Source organism: Sinocyclocheilus grahami, unplaced genomic scaffold, assembly GCF_001515645.1.
Source record: "Sinocyclocheilus grahami isolate Dianchi unplaced genomic scaffold, SAMN03320097.WGS_v1.1 scaffold798.1, whole genome shotgun sequence".
Taxonomy (NCBI): domain Eukaryota; kingdom Metazoa; phylum Chordata; class Actinopteri; order Cypriniformes; family Cyprinidae; genus Sinocyclocheilus; species Sinocyclocheilus grahami.
The window spans coordinates 318,031-336,415 of record NW_015505977.1 but is presented as its reverse complement, the minus strand read 5'-3'; the positions used below and the strand labels follow the sequence as shown (position 1 = coordinate 336,415).

The window sequence follows — 18,385 nt, the reverse complement described above, 5'->3', positions numbered from 1 at the left end:
ATTTCTGAATTTCTTTCTATGTATGGATTACTTGGGTTGTTACTGACATCTGGTGAAAATTTCATGTCAACAGCACCTTTAGAAATATATTTACTGAGAAAAATGGTGATGTGTTCAATACTTATTTTACCCGCTGTATCTATCTGTGACTTTAAATGCAGACCTTGAGCAAAAAACTCATCACCAAACACCAAAGACTTGTACATACACTATATGGACAAAAGTATTTGGACATCCCCTTCTTTAGAACAGGAAAAAGCACTTCCAAAACTGTGGCAACAAAGATTATATTTCTACTACCATTTCCATCTCTGTTGCAACAGTTTTTAAGTGTCTAAAATGACTGTACCCATATGTACAAGTCATTGGTGTTTGGTGATGAGTTTTTGGCTCAAGGTCTGCATTTAAAATCACACCAGAGGTGTTCAGCTGATTAGGACTTTGCTTTCTGCAGACCAGTCAAGTTCATCCACATTGTCTGAATCAGTCATTTCTTTTTAACCTTGCCTTATACATAGAGGCATTGTCATGTTAGAATAGAAAAGGGTCCTGTCCAAACTGTTGCTATAAAATTAGAAGCACACAATTCACATTCTTACTGAAATACTTACTGCAAGGAGCATGTAAACTCATGAGCATATAATGGTGCTTGGTTACATAAAACAAACTAAGCTGTCCCACAATGCCTCAGCCTTGTTTTTATTTTATTTATTTATTAGTTTTTTTGTACCAGGCAGTGACTTGCCAGGGTTTAATATGACAGATATGTGTACAAAACATCTTATGCAGAAAGACAAAGGAGTTTGAAAGACTCCTCAAGAGAAGTACTTCTGACAATGTAAACAAGTCTGTGACATTTTTTTTTTCTCACAACGGCTCTGGCTTTCTCACATCTTCTTAAGCACAAATGGAGTGACTTAGCTGGAAATCAGCTCACAGACAATTTGCGGGCTATATATATATATATATTTTTTTTTTTTAATAATTACAGTTGTCTTGCTCGAGAACTCCGGTCTGATGCACGCGGGTTCTCGCGTTATTTCCTTATCACTTCTCGCATGTGTTTTATTGTGAAACGTAGTTTGCGGACCAGACAGAGCTGTCGGCGATTCTTCCTATTGTGAAGTCTTGTAGTGTGAAACCCCCTGTTGTCGATCCATCGTGCAATGTGAACACAGAAGCAACTGAATGCTACCCCACATAGTCACGCAGTGTGAAAACAACGGCGATCCGACGAGTTTGAAAATCGTGCAGTGTGAACTGGCGATGCAAATCAAACTAAATCGATCCGAGCAGTTCTCGAGTAAACAACCAACTGACTCAGTGAACTGAAATAGGGTGAAATGTATTAACGTTTAGAGCATGTATTAGGACATAATGCAAAGGTGTAGGCCTAATTATCCTTCACAGAATTGCTGGTTTGTTCAAAAGAGTCGATTCGCGAAAATTATTCGGACTTATGAATTGTACTATGAATTGTTGACTCCTTAAAGGGGTCATATGATGCGATTTCAAGTTTTCCTTTCTCTTTGGAGTGTTACAAGCTGTTTGTGAATAGATAAGATCCCTAAAGTTGCAAAGACTAAAGTCTCAAACCCAAAGAGATATTCTTTATAAAATACTTTCTTTGCGTGCACATTTGGGCGGCATTATGCTAATATTTCCACATATTGACGTAGATATGTGGGGGCGTGTTAGAACAAGCCATTTTAGGTAGGCGTGGCTGACTCTTAACTTTTATAAAGAATATCTCTTTGGATTTGAGACTTTAGTCTTTGCAACTTTACAGATCTTCTTTATGCACCAAGAGCTTGTAACACTCCAAAGAGAAAGGAAAACTTGAAATCGCATCATATGACCCCTTTAATGTTTTTGTCTCGTCACGCTGGCCGGGACACACCATCACAGTATCGTAGGGGCACAGACATGCAAATATACACATTCTAGGTTACTTATTCAAATGAAAATATATAGAATTGTTCTAAATGTTAAAAAAAAACAAGAAGTTAATATTACATTTTAGACATAATATTGTCTAGGTTTTTTTCTATTTTGCCAATGAAAATAGTTCCAAACAAAGGCGGCGCAGAACATTTACACGTCTCAGAGCAACACACAGCGTTGTTTCGTTCCTGAATGAATCTGGTTTTTAAGGAGTCAATTGTTCAATAGTCCATTCATAAAGACTGATTTGAATTCAATTCAATTAATCACTCATTATTCGCTCATTAATGGACTTGCCACCACCTGCTGGCAGTTTTAGCGGTATATTTATTTATCCATGACAGGCCTAAACCAGCCAAGGTGCCAGCATAAAAACACACTAATCAAAATATCTTTTAATTATTGTTGTTGAAAAAATCCCCCAAAACATTGAGATATCATTTTTTGTCAATATCGCACACTCCTACTAGCTATCTATCTGCATACCGATAACTTTTCTCAAATCCTGAACTCCACTGCCATGAGACTTCTTATATCCACACAGAATCACACTAATATGTGCATATCCAGAATGCCCAAAGAGAATATTTCTTTTCTTTTTTTTTATGCTGTCCTCTATTTCTGATTTGACTTTCATGGCTCCCTCCGGATGCATTTATCAGCTGCGGGTTAGTAGTTAGCTGCGCTAGAGCTCTGCTGGCAGCTGCCCCATGTCTTTACAGTCCATTTTTTCATTTTTACCCACATTAGGACTGACTGACACATAATCCCTTGGTGCAGCAGTGGCCTCCATTTTCTTGGCAAATAGCAGCGAGTTTAATACCACCCTCTGTACAAAATAACAACTCACACAATTTTGCTTCTGTAATTGGGCTATTATCGTCGTGGCGTGAGGGCTGTATTCTCAAGCAGCCTCACCAAGTCGTTACTTAATAGGTTTTTCAGTGGTCAGCTATCAATTGGTTATAAAACATTTTGGCCAGTCTGCTATTTGTAACATTTAGATTTAGACCGAACTGGTGAAGTGTTTTTGTTGTCACTGCTTTGGCTTAGTGGTTCTCATCCTCAGCCAACTTTCAAATGGGACCTCAAGATTCAACTTCAAATTATTCAAGATCAGACAAAACAAGGATTAAAATAAGCGAAATCAACAGAAAATCAAAATATGTAAAAATATATGAAAAAATATAAATCCTTATCCTGTGAATCATGATCAGCTTGAAAATCATGCCGTCTTCATATACTGTAGTGCACATTTGGGCCCTTGGAGTCAAATAATATGGATATAAATAATAAGTTTCAACTAAGCTTAAACTTTAAGTGTAGTTAAAGATTTGACTTTTTTTTAACAAATATTCATATCAAAGAAACTTTCCTAACCCAGTGGTTCTCAAAATGTCCTTTGCACCATCTAGAGGTCATGTGAGAGGCTTACATACTGTAGTTGTCAGATCTCGAAAATGTACCACATTGATGATACTCATAAGAACCGATCAGGTTTGTGTGCAGTTTATCTCCTCTGCTGCATTCTCCTGGAATGGCACCAAAAAAGGTGAACGTTTTTCTTTCAAGATAAGGGAGTCACAAAAAAAATAGAAAACTACTGTCTTAAACAGTGGTAGTTTTTCATTTTAATGCAATTTAAAAATCTAATTCTATTCTTATAGTTTATTTTACTCTGGCATGCAATTTTAGTAAACAAGTAATCTAAGTTGGCAATGTGCAGTATGCCGAAAATAAAAGCAGACTGTGCTGTGTGAGATTCAAAACAGACTTCATGACACAAAGCTATCATATGACTTCAGAAGACTTGAAATATAGCGCACAATTTGACCTACATTTATGGTGCTTTTTTGTGATTTTTGCAGCTCGAAAGAGCTAGTCCCATTCACTCGAGTGAACAAGGGGAAGTGAAAGATGTCATTTTTTTCGAGTAGCTACATCAAATGTGTATTCATCAAGTGTGAGGATTTCTGTATTTAGATACAGAGCACCTTACCAATTAAATGGCAAATTAAATAAACACTGACTGAAAAAGACTGCTTTGATGAACTAGTAACGATTTACTTTACTCTTGACAGGTAAAAAATATGCGATTATATGTTTGTGTTTCTATCTGGCACAGAAGCAGATATGGTGTCACTGAAGCAATAAGAAGCTGCCAGGTGTAATTACTGAGATATTTTTTTCCCCTATATTTGTCGACTGTGCTAATCTAACAGTAGCTATAGCAACATGCTAAAATTGTAGCTCTGGGTACATTGTCATGAAACATTACTACTGCATATGGCTGAGCTAAGATTTTTGGATTTAAAGCCCTCAAAGATTTTGAGTGAGTTTACAACAGCTATTAATTTAAGAGTGGAAGACGAAACTTTGCTAAATTTGCAATAGATTATGGCAACTTTATTTAAATGAGCCGCCTCCAATTCTATAAAAGACTGCTGAAATAAGACTGCTTTGATGAACTAGTAACGATTTACTTTACTCTTGACAGGTAAAAAATATGCGATTATATGTTTGTGTTTCTATCTGGCACAGAAGCAGATATGGTGTCACTGAAGCAATAAGAAGCTGTCAGGTGTATTTACTGAGATTTTTTTTTTTTGGAGACAGGTCTTCGTGCTATATTTGTCGACTGTGCTAATCTAACAGTAGCTATAGCAACATGCTAAAATTGTAGCTCTGGGTACGTTGTCATGAAACTACTGCATATGGCTGAGCTAAGATTTTTGGATTTAAAGCCCTCAAAGATTTTGAGTCAGTTTACAACAGCTATTAATTTAAGAGTGGAAGATGAAACTTTGTTAAATTTGCAATTGATTATGGCAACTTTATTTAAATGTGCCGCCTCCAATTTGTAGAAGAAAAAGACAAGCTGCCTTTTATTATCATGTTGAACTGACAAGATAAGAGTTCAGAGCCTTAAGAAGAAAATAATCATACTGAATAACATGATTGGGATTTGCGCCCCACTTTGTGGATGTTTGTGCTTTTAGCAGACTGTTGCTCAAAAAGAACAAAGAATGATGTTCCAAATGATGGAGGTCGCTAGGTGCATTGCGAGGTGGCATAGCATCAGTAAAAAAGAGAAAAAAACTATGTCAGATATCAACAAAAACATTGATTTAATAAAATATCATTCGTTTGGTTCTCATAAAACATCAAAACAAAGAATATATGAAGCATAAATCCATCGAATATAAATCATTCACATTGTAATGAGATAACAGAAATTAATTATAGTATGAGTTGTTACAAAACACAACTTTTCACCATAGTTATTAAATGACTGCAAAAATATGATGATTTTACTGCAAAAAAACATGATGTACCACATTTATAACAACCACCAGGAAAAACGAAAATACATGATATATTCGCAGCTGTCTGTGATTGTACAATCATCGGGTCACTGAGAGTTCTTTCAAGTGTGATTTGCTTGGCATTCCACTTGTTAATTGATGTTCATAAACTACTATATTCCAGAATTAAAGACTTTTTTCTGGAAATGAATGGACCCCAGATCCACAGCTGCCTTGTGTCTTCATTTCAACAATTCATCTCATCAACAAACAATTCATCTCATCAACCATTTTTTCACTAAAACTGGGTGCACACTCTATGAATTTTGCCAGTTTTTGTTTGTTGTCTTTTTTCATCTTCAAGGCAAAATTTGTGATTAGCACTGAAACTGAGAATTGTATGTGGACTGCACTGAAAAAAAAATAATTTAATCAATATTTTGTCTTGTTTTATTAATTACATTTATTTGTCATTAACCTGTTAAAGTAATTTAACAGTGTGGAAAGATTAATATTCAAAATATAAAAAATATTTTTAAGTAGCCTAAATTAATTTTGTTTTAAGGATGATTAGATATTTCTACAGGGAAATAAAAGACAAATACTGAAGAAAATGATTAAGTGGTACTTTAAAATGCCCTGTCAATGCAGCTAAATGTCTGGCCTATGTGCAGAACATTCTGGTATGTATCCAATCATTAATGTCATCATACAATCTGATCAGAAACATTCTTAAAGTAGTAAATCATACAGTGTACACCCAGATTAACTTTAGGACAAAAAATCTCAAAGCAGTCCATGTTGTGCATTGTCCAAGTATCCTCAGTGCAAACTCTTCTCATTCCCCCTTTTGTCATGTTTCCTCAAGTTCGGGCTCTTCTGGAAGTGTGGTGAGATCTTGTATGACTACCTGCGGAGTTGGCATGGTGATGGGCATGGGCATTACGACTGACACTGTCCCTCGAGAACTTTGTGGCACTGCGTCCCTCTGTAGTTCCGCAGTGAGAGCGTGTGTTGGCGCCTCCTGCAGGTGTCTCCGGTACTGCACGAAGCTGCACGTTTTCAGGACAATGGCAAGGACGTTCTTACCCATGAGTATTCCAGACACTCGGATGTCCCTATAAAACACCATATTACCTCCCCGCATAAAAATCGTAATAAAATTGATGGCGACCAAACTGAGAATGGGATACAACAACATCTTGTGTGGCACAATGTTCACACCTTGCATGCTAATTTCACTTAGCGACACACACGGCAGTATCAGAAGTAGTATGTAGCAGTAGAAAAAAGTAAGGCCCTCCACCCATAGAGGGAGCCCTTTTCTCTGAGGCTCCCATAGGCTGGCCTGAATGTCCAAGATGTCGAGAAGATCCACCACAACCCAGAACAGCCGACTTCTCAACTCCTCCCTCTTCTTGAGCGGACGAACGTATTCCATGTGGTCGATGGCTGCCAACGTAACGTAAAGTCCCGGCACAAACACGGAAAGCAGCACCGTCAAAGACTTGCAGGTAAGAGCGTCCGCTCTCTCTCCTTCTGCCTTGTAGTTCTGGTAGACAAAGTATACCTTGATCTCCAGCACAAAGACGTAGAAGAACCAGAGGATCATTGCGTAGCCCCGTTTAGCAGTTCGTACTTCGGCGCCGACCCATACCGCAATGTACCGCAGCACAATGAGGAAACACACGTCCCCTACCATCACCATGATGCAGACGCCCACCTTCCGTGGACCTTGATTCTGCTCCACAAGGTAGGCGTCCAGCAGCGCCATGCTACTCATGATAAGCACACACGAAAGGCAAACGTGTGGCTTGTTGGAAGGGGGCGGTGGGACCATGTTGATTATGAGAGACCAGATAAAAATGATGGGTGGCTGAATGTTCAATCAAAAAGAGTTTTGTAGACCCATATGAGTTGCCTTAACTGTTCATCCCAAAGGCACAGCAGTCCTGGAAACAGTAGTTAATCTAAATCTGCTTAATAGCAGAGCAACCTGTTCCTCGAACTGAGGCGTGATGGGAGGAAGAAATAATGAGGAAGCAAGAGTAAAAGATCAAGAATGAGCCACACTTGCCATTTCTAAATTCAGCCAGAAGCAAACAAGCTAATGCACAGGATGTACTCCGTAGTACCTCACAGCAATCCTGTTTCCGCTGTCAGTCATTAGTCCTCTCGCCTTAACTCCCTCCCACAGTTCTCTGAGTGAACGTAGGCAACTTATGCATACTGATCACAGCCGCTTCGGTTTTCTTTAATCGTTAATTGCATCGTTCACAGTCAGAGTCTTAAATATTTCAGTTCTCCCGGTCTGTAAGCACAACCACCGGCTCTTATTTTCCAAAGAAGAGTCTCACGGCTTCAAAAGCGAGAGGAGAAGGCAAAATAAGCCACATGCTCTCTGAAAGAGTGGGTCAGGAATGATCGGCTGTGATAAATTTCTCATTTTATGCCAGAAGTGAATTCGTTCCCAGCACCATTCCTCAGAGCGCCGCACACGAGACTACAGCTGACTTGCTTCTCCTATGAGGTTCATGATTCCAGATTGCACTGAATAGTAAGTCTGCATGTGGTTTACGTATGCATTTTTTTCTCAGAAAAATTGCAGCAGAAGATGTTTTTGAAGCCCCGAAGTCTCAAATCCGATCTAATCCTCAGATCTCTCTTTCCCACAAAAATCGATGTGGGTTTTGAAAGGTATGTATTTCAAAGTAAGTTCATCTATAAGAAAATTACCTCTTTTCTGAAGGATTAAAAGCACAGCACTCCTCCACTGGAACAGTCCTGTGCCTCCTGTGGATTAAAATCACTTTATTCTCATCTCCTCCCCAGTATTGACGCCAAAGAAGTCAATAAGTTTCCACTTGCCCTCACCTCCAAAATCTCTGCAGCAATAATCTCAATCTTCCCCCTTTCATCCTTTCAAACTCCAGAGCAACGTGCTGTGCGCAGCCTGTGGCTCCTCAACATATTCTGGTTAGATGTCACCCTCCTCCTGCTGTTTTTCTCTTCTCTCCTCTCTCTCTCTGCTCCCCTCCACTTATGCGCAGTCAGGCAAAGAGGGACGGGTGTCAAAGAGGGACGCTCAGCAAAAGCTACAGATAAAGACCGCGTGAACCTTTCATTTTATCAGAGCTGCGCTGTCACAACTAGACCAAGGGTCTACATACAATACCTCTCTTAGAGATTCCCTTTATCAGACCTTCAGTTCTTCAGAAGTTCTGCTTCAAATCGTGAGCTGTGCAGTGGTCCAGGGGTCTTTGATCTGACATAGGAAATCTCAGAGAAACTGTGACTGAAACAATAAAGAGAGTAAAGGTTTTCACAATGCAGAAGCAACCACTGAGAGCATCAGGACAAAGATGGTTGGTCTAGATGGTAGCCCTCATTTGTGAAAAGTATTGCAAGATTCAAGAATTTATATTTAATAAAAAAAAAAGGTAAAAACAGTATAAAAAAAATTACGTGAAGTGTAATTTATTCCTGTGATGGGAAAGCTGAATTGTCAGCATCCTTACTCCAGTATTCTGTATCACATGATCATTCAGAAATCATTCTAATATGCCGATTTGCTGCTCAAATAACATTTTATTATTTTTCTCAATGTTGAAAACAGTTGTGCTACTTAATTAATACATTTTTTTTGTGAAAATCATAATGCATTTTTGTCAGAGTTTTTAAAAATAGTTCAAAAGAACAGGATTTTTTTTTAAAAACATTAAACATTAATTAAACTATTTTTTTGTAACATTACAAATGTCTTTACTGCCACATTTGATCAACTGAGTCCGTCCTTTTGCGGTAATACAATATGAAGTATTGTTTAAAGGGGTCATATGATGTTGCTAAAAATAACATTATTTTGTGTATTTGGTGTAATGAAAGGTGTTTATGCGGTTTAAGGTTCAAAAAACACATTATTTTCCACATACTGTACATTATTGTTTCTCATCTATGCCCCGCATTTCTGAAACACGTCGATTTTTACAAAGCTCATCGGTCTGAAAAGCGAGGTGTGCTCTGATTGGCCAGCTATCCAGTGCGTTGTGATTGGCCGAATACCTCAAGCGTGTGACGGAAATGTTACGCCCCTTACCATACTGTGATGCCCTGTCCGGCCGGAGCGTAACATACAACCAAGTCTGCATTTGTAATCGGAGAAATGACAAACAACAAGCGCTACTCTACACAGCCCAAAACTCGTGTTTGAATCGTCAGTGGCAAATTCTATAAATATAAAAAACTTACTTACAAGTCTGTGAGTCAGAACAGCCGGCATTGTAGTCTACTCTCCCAGGATCAGGAAACAGTCCTCCATAAAATGTGCTGCATACATCTGAATATTTCGGTTGAAGTGTTCTGGAACAGTGTTGTAATTACAACTTAACCACTGATTTCTAGTCGTGTCCACTTTTGGAAGGCCAAACAAAGTGCGGAGGCTGGCTTGAGAACAGCGTAGCCGGCAGATTTGATGAAGGAGCGGCCGGCGGGCTTGCGGCAACCACATGTGACGACCCTGAGCTGGACTCCGCTTCGTCCGCGGTGAAAGCCGATCCGGCGATCGACAGCGCGAAGTTGATGTATTTCCTCAGCGACCAGCACGGATCAGCTCCAGGCATGACGAAGCGGATATCGTCCTCTTTTGGAAGGCCAAACAAAGTAGTTTCGCTTTCACAACGAAACACACAGCTCTTCACGACATGGCGGCGGCGGCAACAATACTACAGTGAGAATAAAAGTTATGCCTTCTTTCTTTGCGTGAACATTTGGGCGGCGTTATGCAAATCTTCCCACATCGTGACGTAGACATGTGGGGGCATGTTAGAACGAGCCGTTTTAGGTAGGCATGGTTGACTTAACTTTTATAAAGAATATCTCTTTGGATTTGAGACTTTAGTCTTTGCAACTTTACAGATCTTCTTTATGCTCCAAGAGCTTGTAACACTCCAAAGAGAAAGGAAAAATTTAAATCGCATTTTATGACCCCTTTAAAGTACTGAACTAAAATTAGTAGTAAAATATTAATGTTTTAATAAATTTAAATTAAAATACTATTAATATTAATACAATGTTAACTTCAGCCAAAGCTAAAGTTCAACTAAATGTTTAATTGTCTGTCTCCCAGTGAAATGTATACTATACAATAAATGCTTTGCTGTGTAAGTATTCTAACATACTACATCACCAGATATTTAAGTGAATGATTTAGAATGTATGTAGTTTATGAATACATTTGGAATTATGTATAGGTTCTTCAAAAGTCAACCTGAAACTTCAGTAATGTGTATTTAAACTAGCAAAATGTAGCCAAAAATATGTCAGACACAAAAAATGATGCTAGCTTTTCAGATTACGCCGTTTTTCAACTCTCGTTATATATGTATACAATGTTGATGTTTGTGTGCTTACTAGGGAGATTCTCCAAAGTGTAGAGGAAACCGTATGCAAGCTATTTTGGAAATGGGAAAAAGAGGTAAAAATGTTATTTGATTCCAGGGGAAAGCTTTCATTTATGACCTAAAAAGGAAGAACAAAGATTTCTAATAGAGATATAAGCATGCAATGAGAAAAAAAATTAAGTATAAAAAGATTTCCTTAGGCTATAGCAAAATATCTACCTGCACATTTAACTTCGCCGAAGCAAACCTGAACCGCAAAATTACAGGTGTTTTAGAGCAAATTTGGATCCAAACTAAGCTTTTTATGGCTGTTACTGCATGTCTGTTAGCTTTGTGCTCTATATGCTAATGCAGTCCTAAATGTTGACAAAATCATCTATATGCATTTAAAATTAACATTCTTACTCAAACCACATGCTGGGTTTGACTGATTATATCAGCGATTAGTCATAAACCTTCAAATCAAATCACCACAATGATCGACAATGAATTAAAAATGCACAGAGCCTTTGTTGTTAATTATAAAGCGTATTACTTATAAATGTCCTCCCAACTTAGATTACCAGAGCGTTAGACAGTCATGAATATTTGACAAGAATCCAGACCATTAGTTCCAACAATGAGAGTTCGCCTTTGTTAATTGGATGTGTTTGATCACTTTCCCTGTCCGCTTCTGAAAAGCACCAGACTTCAATGTAAATGTGCCACTGAGATCTATTACAGTAGGCCGAATCGTCTGATAGATGGTAGTTTCTACCATCGATGTGTCAAAATGTGCATCCATCCGCAAGCACCATGAGACAGAGACTCAGATGAGTACATGGCCATAAATGGCCATTAATAAATGATTCAACAGAGTGAGACGAACTTAAGAAGAATCTGGTCAGAGTGGCATACTAATGTACTGCACACTGCTGTTGTGTAGTATGTAAAACAGTTACGGCACGCACTGATAGGAATTTTAAACATCTGTATGAAGCAATGCATGCAAAATTGAGCATGTTGCATGCAGTTATCATTTTGCATTTTTAATGTAATTTTGTGTACATTTTGTTGTTGTTGGTTTTAATGTTTTAATTTTGGTAGTTTATTAAAGCACAGCACTCCTCCAAAGTAACAGTCCTGTGCCTCATATTCATTTTGGTATTTTTACAATTAAAGAAACTTAAAATTAAAAATGTGGTTGCTGTTATTTATGTGTCATTTGTGACAGTGTGTGCATTGCATTGTGGGCTACAGTACCCAGTGCAGTGTGCATAGTGTAGTGGTTTATATAGTATATTATTTGTTAATTTAATGCCTACCAAAAATAGTATGCTTAACTTTTGGCTGTCTGAAAAGAAATATAAATGTGTACTGCACACTTTAGCAAATCTAGTAAGTATTCCCAGTATATTCTATGCCAACATTTGCATAATGCGCACACTGCATAGGCTACTGTAATATAAAAAGCAGTATGCCATTCCGAACATATCAAATGCACCAACTAGGGAATCAAACGGGCTGCGTCCAAACTTTTCATTCCGAAAGCACATTTGTCTCGTTTAATGAGCCACTATAACACACACTTGGCAAGGAGTGCAAAATTACCCTCTGCTTAACCTGAGCAATTACAAGCCCAAAACTTGCCGCAGAATATACTGCACCCCGTATCCTCAGCGTAACGAAATGAAACATACCTTTTATGTCTCTTAATTAAATCTGCTAGCTGTAACTGTAAGTGACACTGAGCATGTTCTATGTAGTGTAGAGGGAGGCATAATTCCATTACTGCACCATACCGGGAGATGCAGATGCAAACTGGGAGCATCTGTAATCGTATTCGATCAGAGAAGCAATAAACTGTGAAAGCAATATAACAAGTCCTCGGACCTAAGCAACATTATACATGGGACCGGGATGCTCTAAGATGAAATACAGAAGTTTTCTGCCTTCTGCTGATGTGTTAATGTAAGCCGTGTAAATCTTTCAAGGAGTTTGCTTACAGCGAGCCGCTATTAAATAAATCTTGAACTTGCAGTCTTTAAACTCGGAATAAGAGGTGGTACTGCAGTAACGCACACATACAATGCCTGGATCATTCTTGCTGTGTAGTGCATTTTCATGTTTCTATAATGGATAAAATATTAAACTCACAAAATTTAAAGACTGAAACCATGTTGATTAAGTGAACATGGAATGAATGTTAAATATCTTAAGTAGTTATGTTGGAACTCCTAACATGAAAAATGTCAATTTATAGTTTCCTTCAGTTTCCTATCCAACGTTAGTCTTTTGTAGAATATGTGACAACCTTCAGGAACTGACATCATTTTGGAAGGAAAACAACTACACAAAAGTATTAGCAATGCATTTGATACATTATGTCATTTTTTGTGGTAGTTGGTTTGCCTTTGAAAAAAAAAAAAATGAAATAAAATAAAAATTTACATAATACGATTATTCAGATTGTTGACACCTTTATGTAAGACAACGTTCAATAATAATAGTTAACTTGCACACAGCATTTCAGCACAAATGACCATTTTTCAAATTACATAAAAAAAAATCAGGATGGAAATAGAGAACTAAAATTCGACTACACAAAAGTATTAGCAATGCATTTGATACATTATGTCATTTTTTGTGGTAGTTGGTTTGCCTTTGAAAAAAAAAATGAAATAAAATAAAAATTTACATAATACGATTATTCAGATTGTTGACACCTTTATGTAAGACAACGTTCAATAATAATAGTTAACTTGCACACAGCATTTCAGCACAAATGACCATTTTTCAAATTACATTAAAAAAAATCAGGATGGAAATAGAGAACTAAAATTCGTTTTTTTTTTTAATGATCTTACATAAAAGTGTCAACAATTTGAATTTTTTGAAAAATAATTTTTATTACATACTGATTTCTGTAGTTTAGTCATGTTTTAAAACATGACACAATTTATCAAATGCATTGGTAATACTTTCTGATGGTTTGTGTAGTTTTTTCCCACCAAAATGATGTCACTTCCTGAGGGTTTTGTCAGGTATTTTTTTATTTTCAGAATTCTTTAGGTGAACCATCCACAAAAACAATGCAGAAAGCATGTGCAAAAAAAACAACACAACCATTTCTTAGTGAATTTCTCTCACGGAGTTCAAAAAGTACAGAAATGACCCGTCTATCGATGAAAGGAATGATTGTGTCTGCAGAAAATGATTGTTTTTTTTCCTTTGTGCGCACAGAGGAAGCACTTATTTTCTTGAATGTGTTTTCCTCTATCTGTGAGTAAGAGAGATCGGGCTCCAAGTGTTCATTTTTAGAAGTGGCCTACTTCTCTGTCACCATGAAGAATTGTCCCCGGGCATAAGACCTGCTCCTCGTACCTCTCTCCTTCCGTCTTCCCCACTCTCTCTCTCCCTCAACCCTTTTTCTTCAAGATTTTTACCCAAATCCACAGAGCTATTCAGTAGAGACTTGTTAAACGAATAGCTCATCCAAAAATCAGGAGTCTGTCATTATTTACTCACCCTCTAGACCTGTATGTTGATATTTTTTCTGCAGTGCAAAGGTATTTGTAAAGAATTAATGCATTAAAACTGTTGTCGACATGACAGTTGTCCAAAAAATTTAACAAAATATCATAAAATATGTCAGACTTGTGCACAATGTTCTAACACTGTGTCCGAGCATGCATATTTCCATACTATAGTAGGTGAAAAACAGTATGTCAAATGAGCAGTATGTCCAAACTCATAGTATTCCAAAAACAAAAGCCGAAAAGTACCCGGAAAACTGACTACTACTGCTGGGATTCTGAAGTGCACATTTGATGGATAATTTACTATCCCATAAAGCCACGGAAGAAGCTTTGTAAAAGCAATGCAACTGACGCTAGTAACAACATAGTGGCTGTAGTACGTCTGAATTTTTATAGTACCAATATTAATACTATATAGAACTTTTTTTTTTAACAGTTGTGAAGTTTCAAACCAAATATAGTTTTACTAGACAGTTATTCAATTTAGGATATGATTTACTTTGGAACAATTTTCACTCAGAATTGCTGGTATACATTTTTCAAATAATTACAAAGAAATGGCAAGTAACAGAATAAAAAGACTGAAATAGTATTTTCTTGTAAAACGTACTCTGATATTCTTTGTTTTATTTACAACTTCAAAAAAAATTTTTTTTACAATGTGTACTGAAGGCTAACTGAAAACTTGCTTTAGTAATATAATGTGATATGTTTAAAAGACTAGAATAAATACACAATTAGTTAAAGGGGTCATATGATGCGATTTAAACTTTTCCTTTCTCTTTGGAGTGTTACAAGCTCTTGGTGCATAAGGAAGATCTGTAAAGTTGCAAAGACTAAAGTCTCAAATCCAAAGAGATATTCTTTATAAAAGTTAAGAGTCAACCACACCTACCTAAAACGGCTCGTTCTAACATGCCCCCACATGTCTACGTCACAATGTGGGAAGATTTGCATAACGCCACCCAAATGTTCACGCAAAAAGAAAGAAGGCATAACTTTTATTCTCGCTGTCGTATTGTTGCCGCCGCCGCCATGTCGTGAAGACACTGTGTATTTCATTGTGAAAGCGAAACTACTTTGTTGTCACTGAGGAAATACATCAACTTTGCGCTGTGGATCGCCGGATCGGCTTTCACCGTGGACAAAGCGGAGTCCAGCCCGGGGTCGTCACATGTGGTTGCCGCAAGCCCGCCCGCCGTGCCGTTCTCAAGCCCACCGGCCGCCTCTAACTCTAGCCCCCAGCCTCTGCTCACTCTAGGTCGCCGTGTGTGACGCTGTGTTTCGTTGTGAAAGCGAAACTACTTTGTTTGGCCTTCCAAAAATGGACACGACTAGAAATCAGTGGTTAAGTTGTATTTACAATACTGTTCCAGAACACTTCAACCCAAATATTCAGATATGTGCAGCACATTTTATGGAGGACTGTTTCCTGATCCTGGGAGAGTAGACTACAATGCCGGCTGTTCTGACTCACAGACTGTAAGTACGTGTTTTATATTTAAAGAATTTGCCACTGACGATTCAAACATGAGTTTTGAGCAGTGTAGAGTAGCGTTTGTATTTTGTCATTTCTCCGATCACAAATGCAGACATGGTTTTATGTTTACGCGGCGCGATGCAATGCAGCGCGTAAAAAGACAGTATAAGTCATTATAATCCATAATTATGTCCCCACTGGATCCGCATGAACACATTTCATTACACCAAATACACAAAATAATATTATTTTTAGCAACATCATATGACCCCTTTAAGTGATTTTCTGTCATTTCTAATCAGGCACCGAACCGTACCAATACGAAAGTTAAAATGCATAAGACAGATACTTACACAAGTTAGGAAAAATACATTATGTACACATGCGATGGAGTATATAACCCTATATGCACGCATTTCTGCATTATTTAACATAACTTGATTGTGTGTATGTGGTGTGTATGTGTGTGTGTCAACTGTGTGGGAGTTCGAGGTCTCTGGTTTCTGCCTGGGTAACTGCAGACGGAGATTGCACACTATGTTGCCCTCAGGCAAATCGACTTTCATTTCAAATGGTTCACCCACAGTGGCAGCTTACTGTACAGTACCTCTCTCTCCAATAATAACTCGTCAACACATTCTGTTGGATTTATGGCTAGCAACTGCAAGTTAACATATTGGTTCATCTCATAAATTCCCAGCATGTTTATGGAGACATAGGTCCGTACGTGAATAGGTCCATTTGCTGATGAGCATCGAAAAGAATGTCTGAACATTGAATATCTGATTAGAATAGCATGACACCGGTTGTTTGCATAGGGATTTTTTTTTTTAAACTGTTGGTCTATGTGCATACATCTTTGGGCATTTTTTCCATGACTTACTTTTTTTCCCCATATGAATAATTTCACAATTGCAGCATTTTTAAAACGTCACATCAAGCATTTAAATCATGTTTACATTAGTAAATAATCTACACAGAACAGAAGCCAAATCCCAAAGTGTAGCTATAAATAGGATTCGAGGAATCAAATAGGCCTAGTTAAAAAATGTAAACTAATAACAGTTGAGTACGTTAGCGTAAAAAACAGACATATGCAGCACCCCTTACGAAAATTGTATTAGGTTTTAATACAAATAAAACCAAAAAAACATGGTAACCACAAATTAACCATGGTTTTGCTACATTAACCATAATTTGTTCTGACCTGATTTCATGACGAAACCGTAGGCCTACCTGTGGGAAATTTTCACAAAACACAAAATGCGTACCAATAAGTAGGCTACATATCACTGCAGTTTCCAACAGAAATGAACACTAGAGGTGGTAAAACAGGGAGCATTGTAATCGTGTTCGTACACAGTTATGATTACAGCTCCATATGTTTCGCTTTCTGGGCATAATGCTTGCTCGGTAGCTTAGCCGGCATGGAATTGGACTTAGGATGTGGAATCCTTGGGTACGAATCCCGTCAAAAACATGACTCATGATGAAAGACCTCAAAAATAAGAGATCGAAAAACAAGCTAAAATGGCGTTTTTACGTCACATTCGCTTTTGTTCATACTATCGGGTAGGTTTAGGTGTAGTGCAGATGGTATGTTATTTTAAAACGCCATATAGCCTAGCACCACTTAACAGACATTTCAAGTCAGAACTGTGGTGACACCTACAAAACCAACGTCACATAAAACGTAAAAACAAACAAACACTCTTTTAGCGCCACTCAGAGGACATTTCACATCAAATACATCACGAAACGTACATGGCACTACGTATTTCGCGTCTTGCAAAATAGTTCCCACAGGTAGGCTACGTTTTCATCATGAGATCAAACTCATTTAATGGTATTTGTTGTAAAACTGTGGTTATACAAATGGTAATCAATATGGCAAAAAAAACATGGTTACTACACTTTTAATACAGTAAAACCATGGTTCATTTTCGTAAGAGACAACACCGTTACTACAACAAGTGTGAGCAAGTGTAGTTCGACACCGGAATAACTCGATATGAACTGGTTCTTTTAAGTGAATCAAATACATACAGCACAACCAGTGAAGTCTGATTTGCAAATGAATGACTCTAATAAGCCAGTTCTTTTTAGTGAATCTCACACACAACCAAGCGGCAACATCCCACTCTCTCTGGTGAAGCCAACACGGAAGTGACTTAAACTGTAATTCGTCAACTGGCCGCTAGAGGCTGGCTGCAAAAGGGAGTCAATCCCATAGACTCCCCTTGTTAAAATGCCCAACTTTACAGCAGAAAAAAACATGTTTACAGCCTGGTTCAAAAAATTATTTTGGTCTATATAGTTAATTTTGCCCTTCATGACAACATATTGTCAAAACTGAAATTTCCTGGCTTTTTTCACGATTACTGAGGTCTAGGGGCTATTTAACTACCATATAAGTTTCAAAACAGTCAGTCCACAGTAAAATGCACACAACCTGCTTAAAGTTCTAGCTATTTTTCACGAACCGTTGTGACTTCCATAAAAAGTTGACGTCAGAACTACACAGTCACCGCCTTCAGTTACCACCCCAGGCACCGCCCACAGTCCCACTCTCCTTTTGCCAAACCCCCAGACAACATCGCGTCCATGCTTTTGCTGAGCAGCAACAACACGGAAACATGTCGAAAAGGTTCACTTTAACCACGAAACCAGATCGGCCGATCTGTAACGTTACATGTTATACTCAAAGGATGGACGATCTGACAGGATTGTTACTATGAG

General features: G+C 37.9%; 1 protein-coding gene across 1 annotated transcript; it reads right to left on the bottom strand.

Moving 5' to 3' along the window:
* Positions 1–6,014: 6,014 nt before the first annotated feature.
* On the bottom strand, positions 6,015–7,263 carry LOC107561895 (transmembrane protein 121-like). Its single transcript, XM_016246426.1, has one exon. The coding sequence runs from the start codon at positions 7,087–7,089 to the stop codon at positions 6,103–6,105; it is 987 nt and encodes a 328-aa protein (XP_016101912.1). The 5' UTR covers positions 7,090–7,263; the 3' UTR covers positions 6,015–6,102.
* Positions 7,264–18,385: the final 11,122 nt, after the last annotated feature.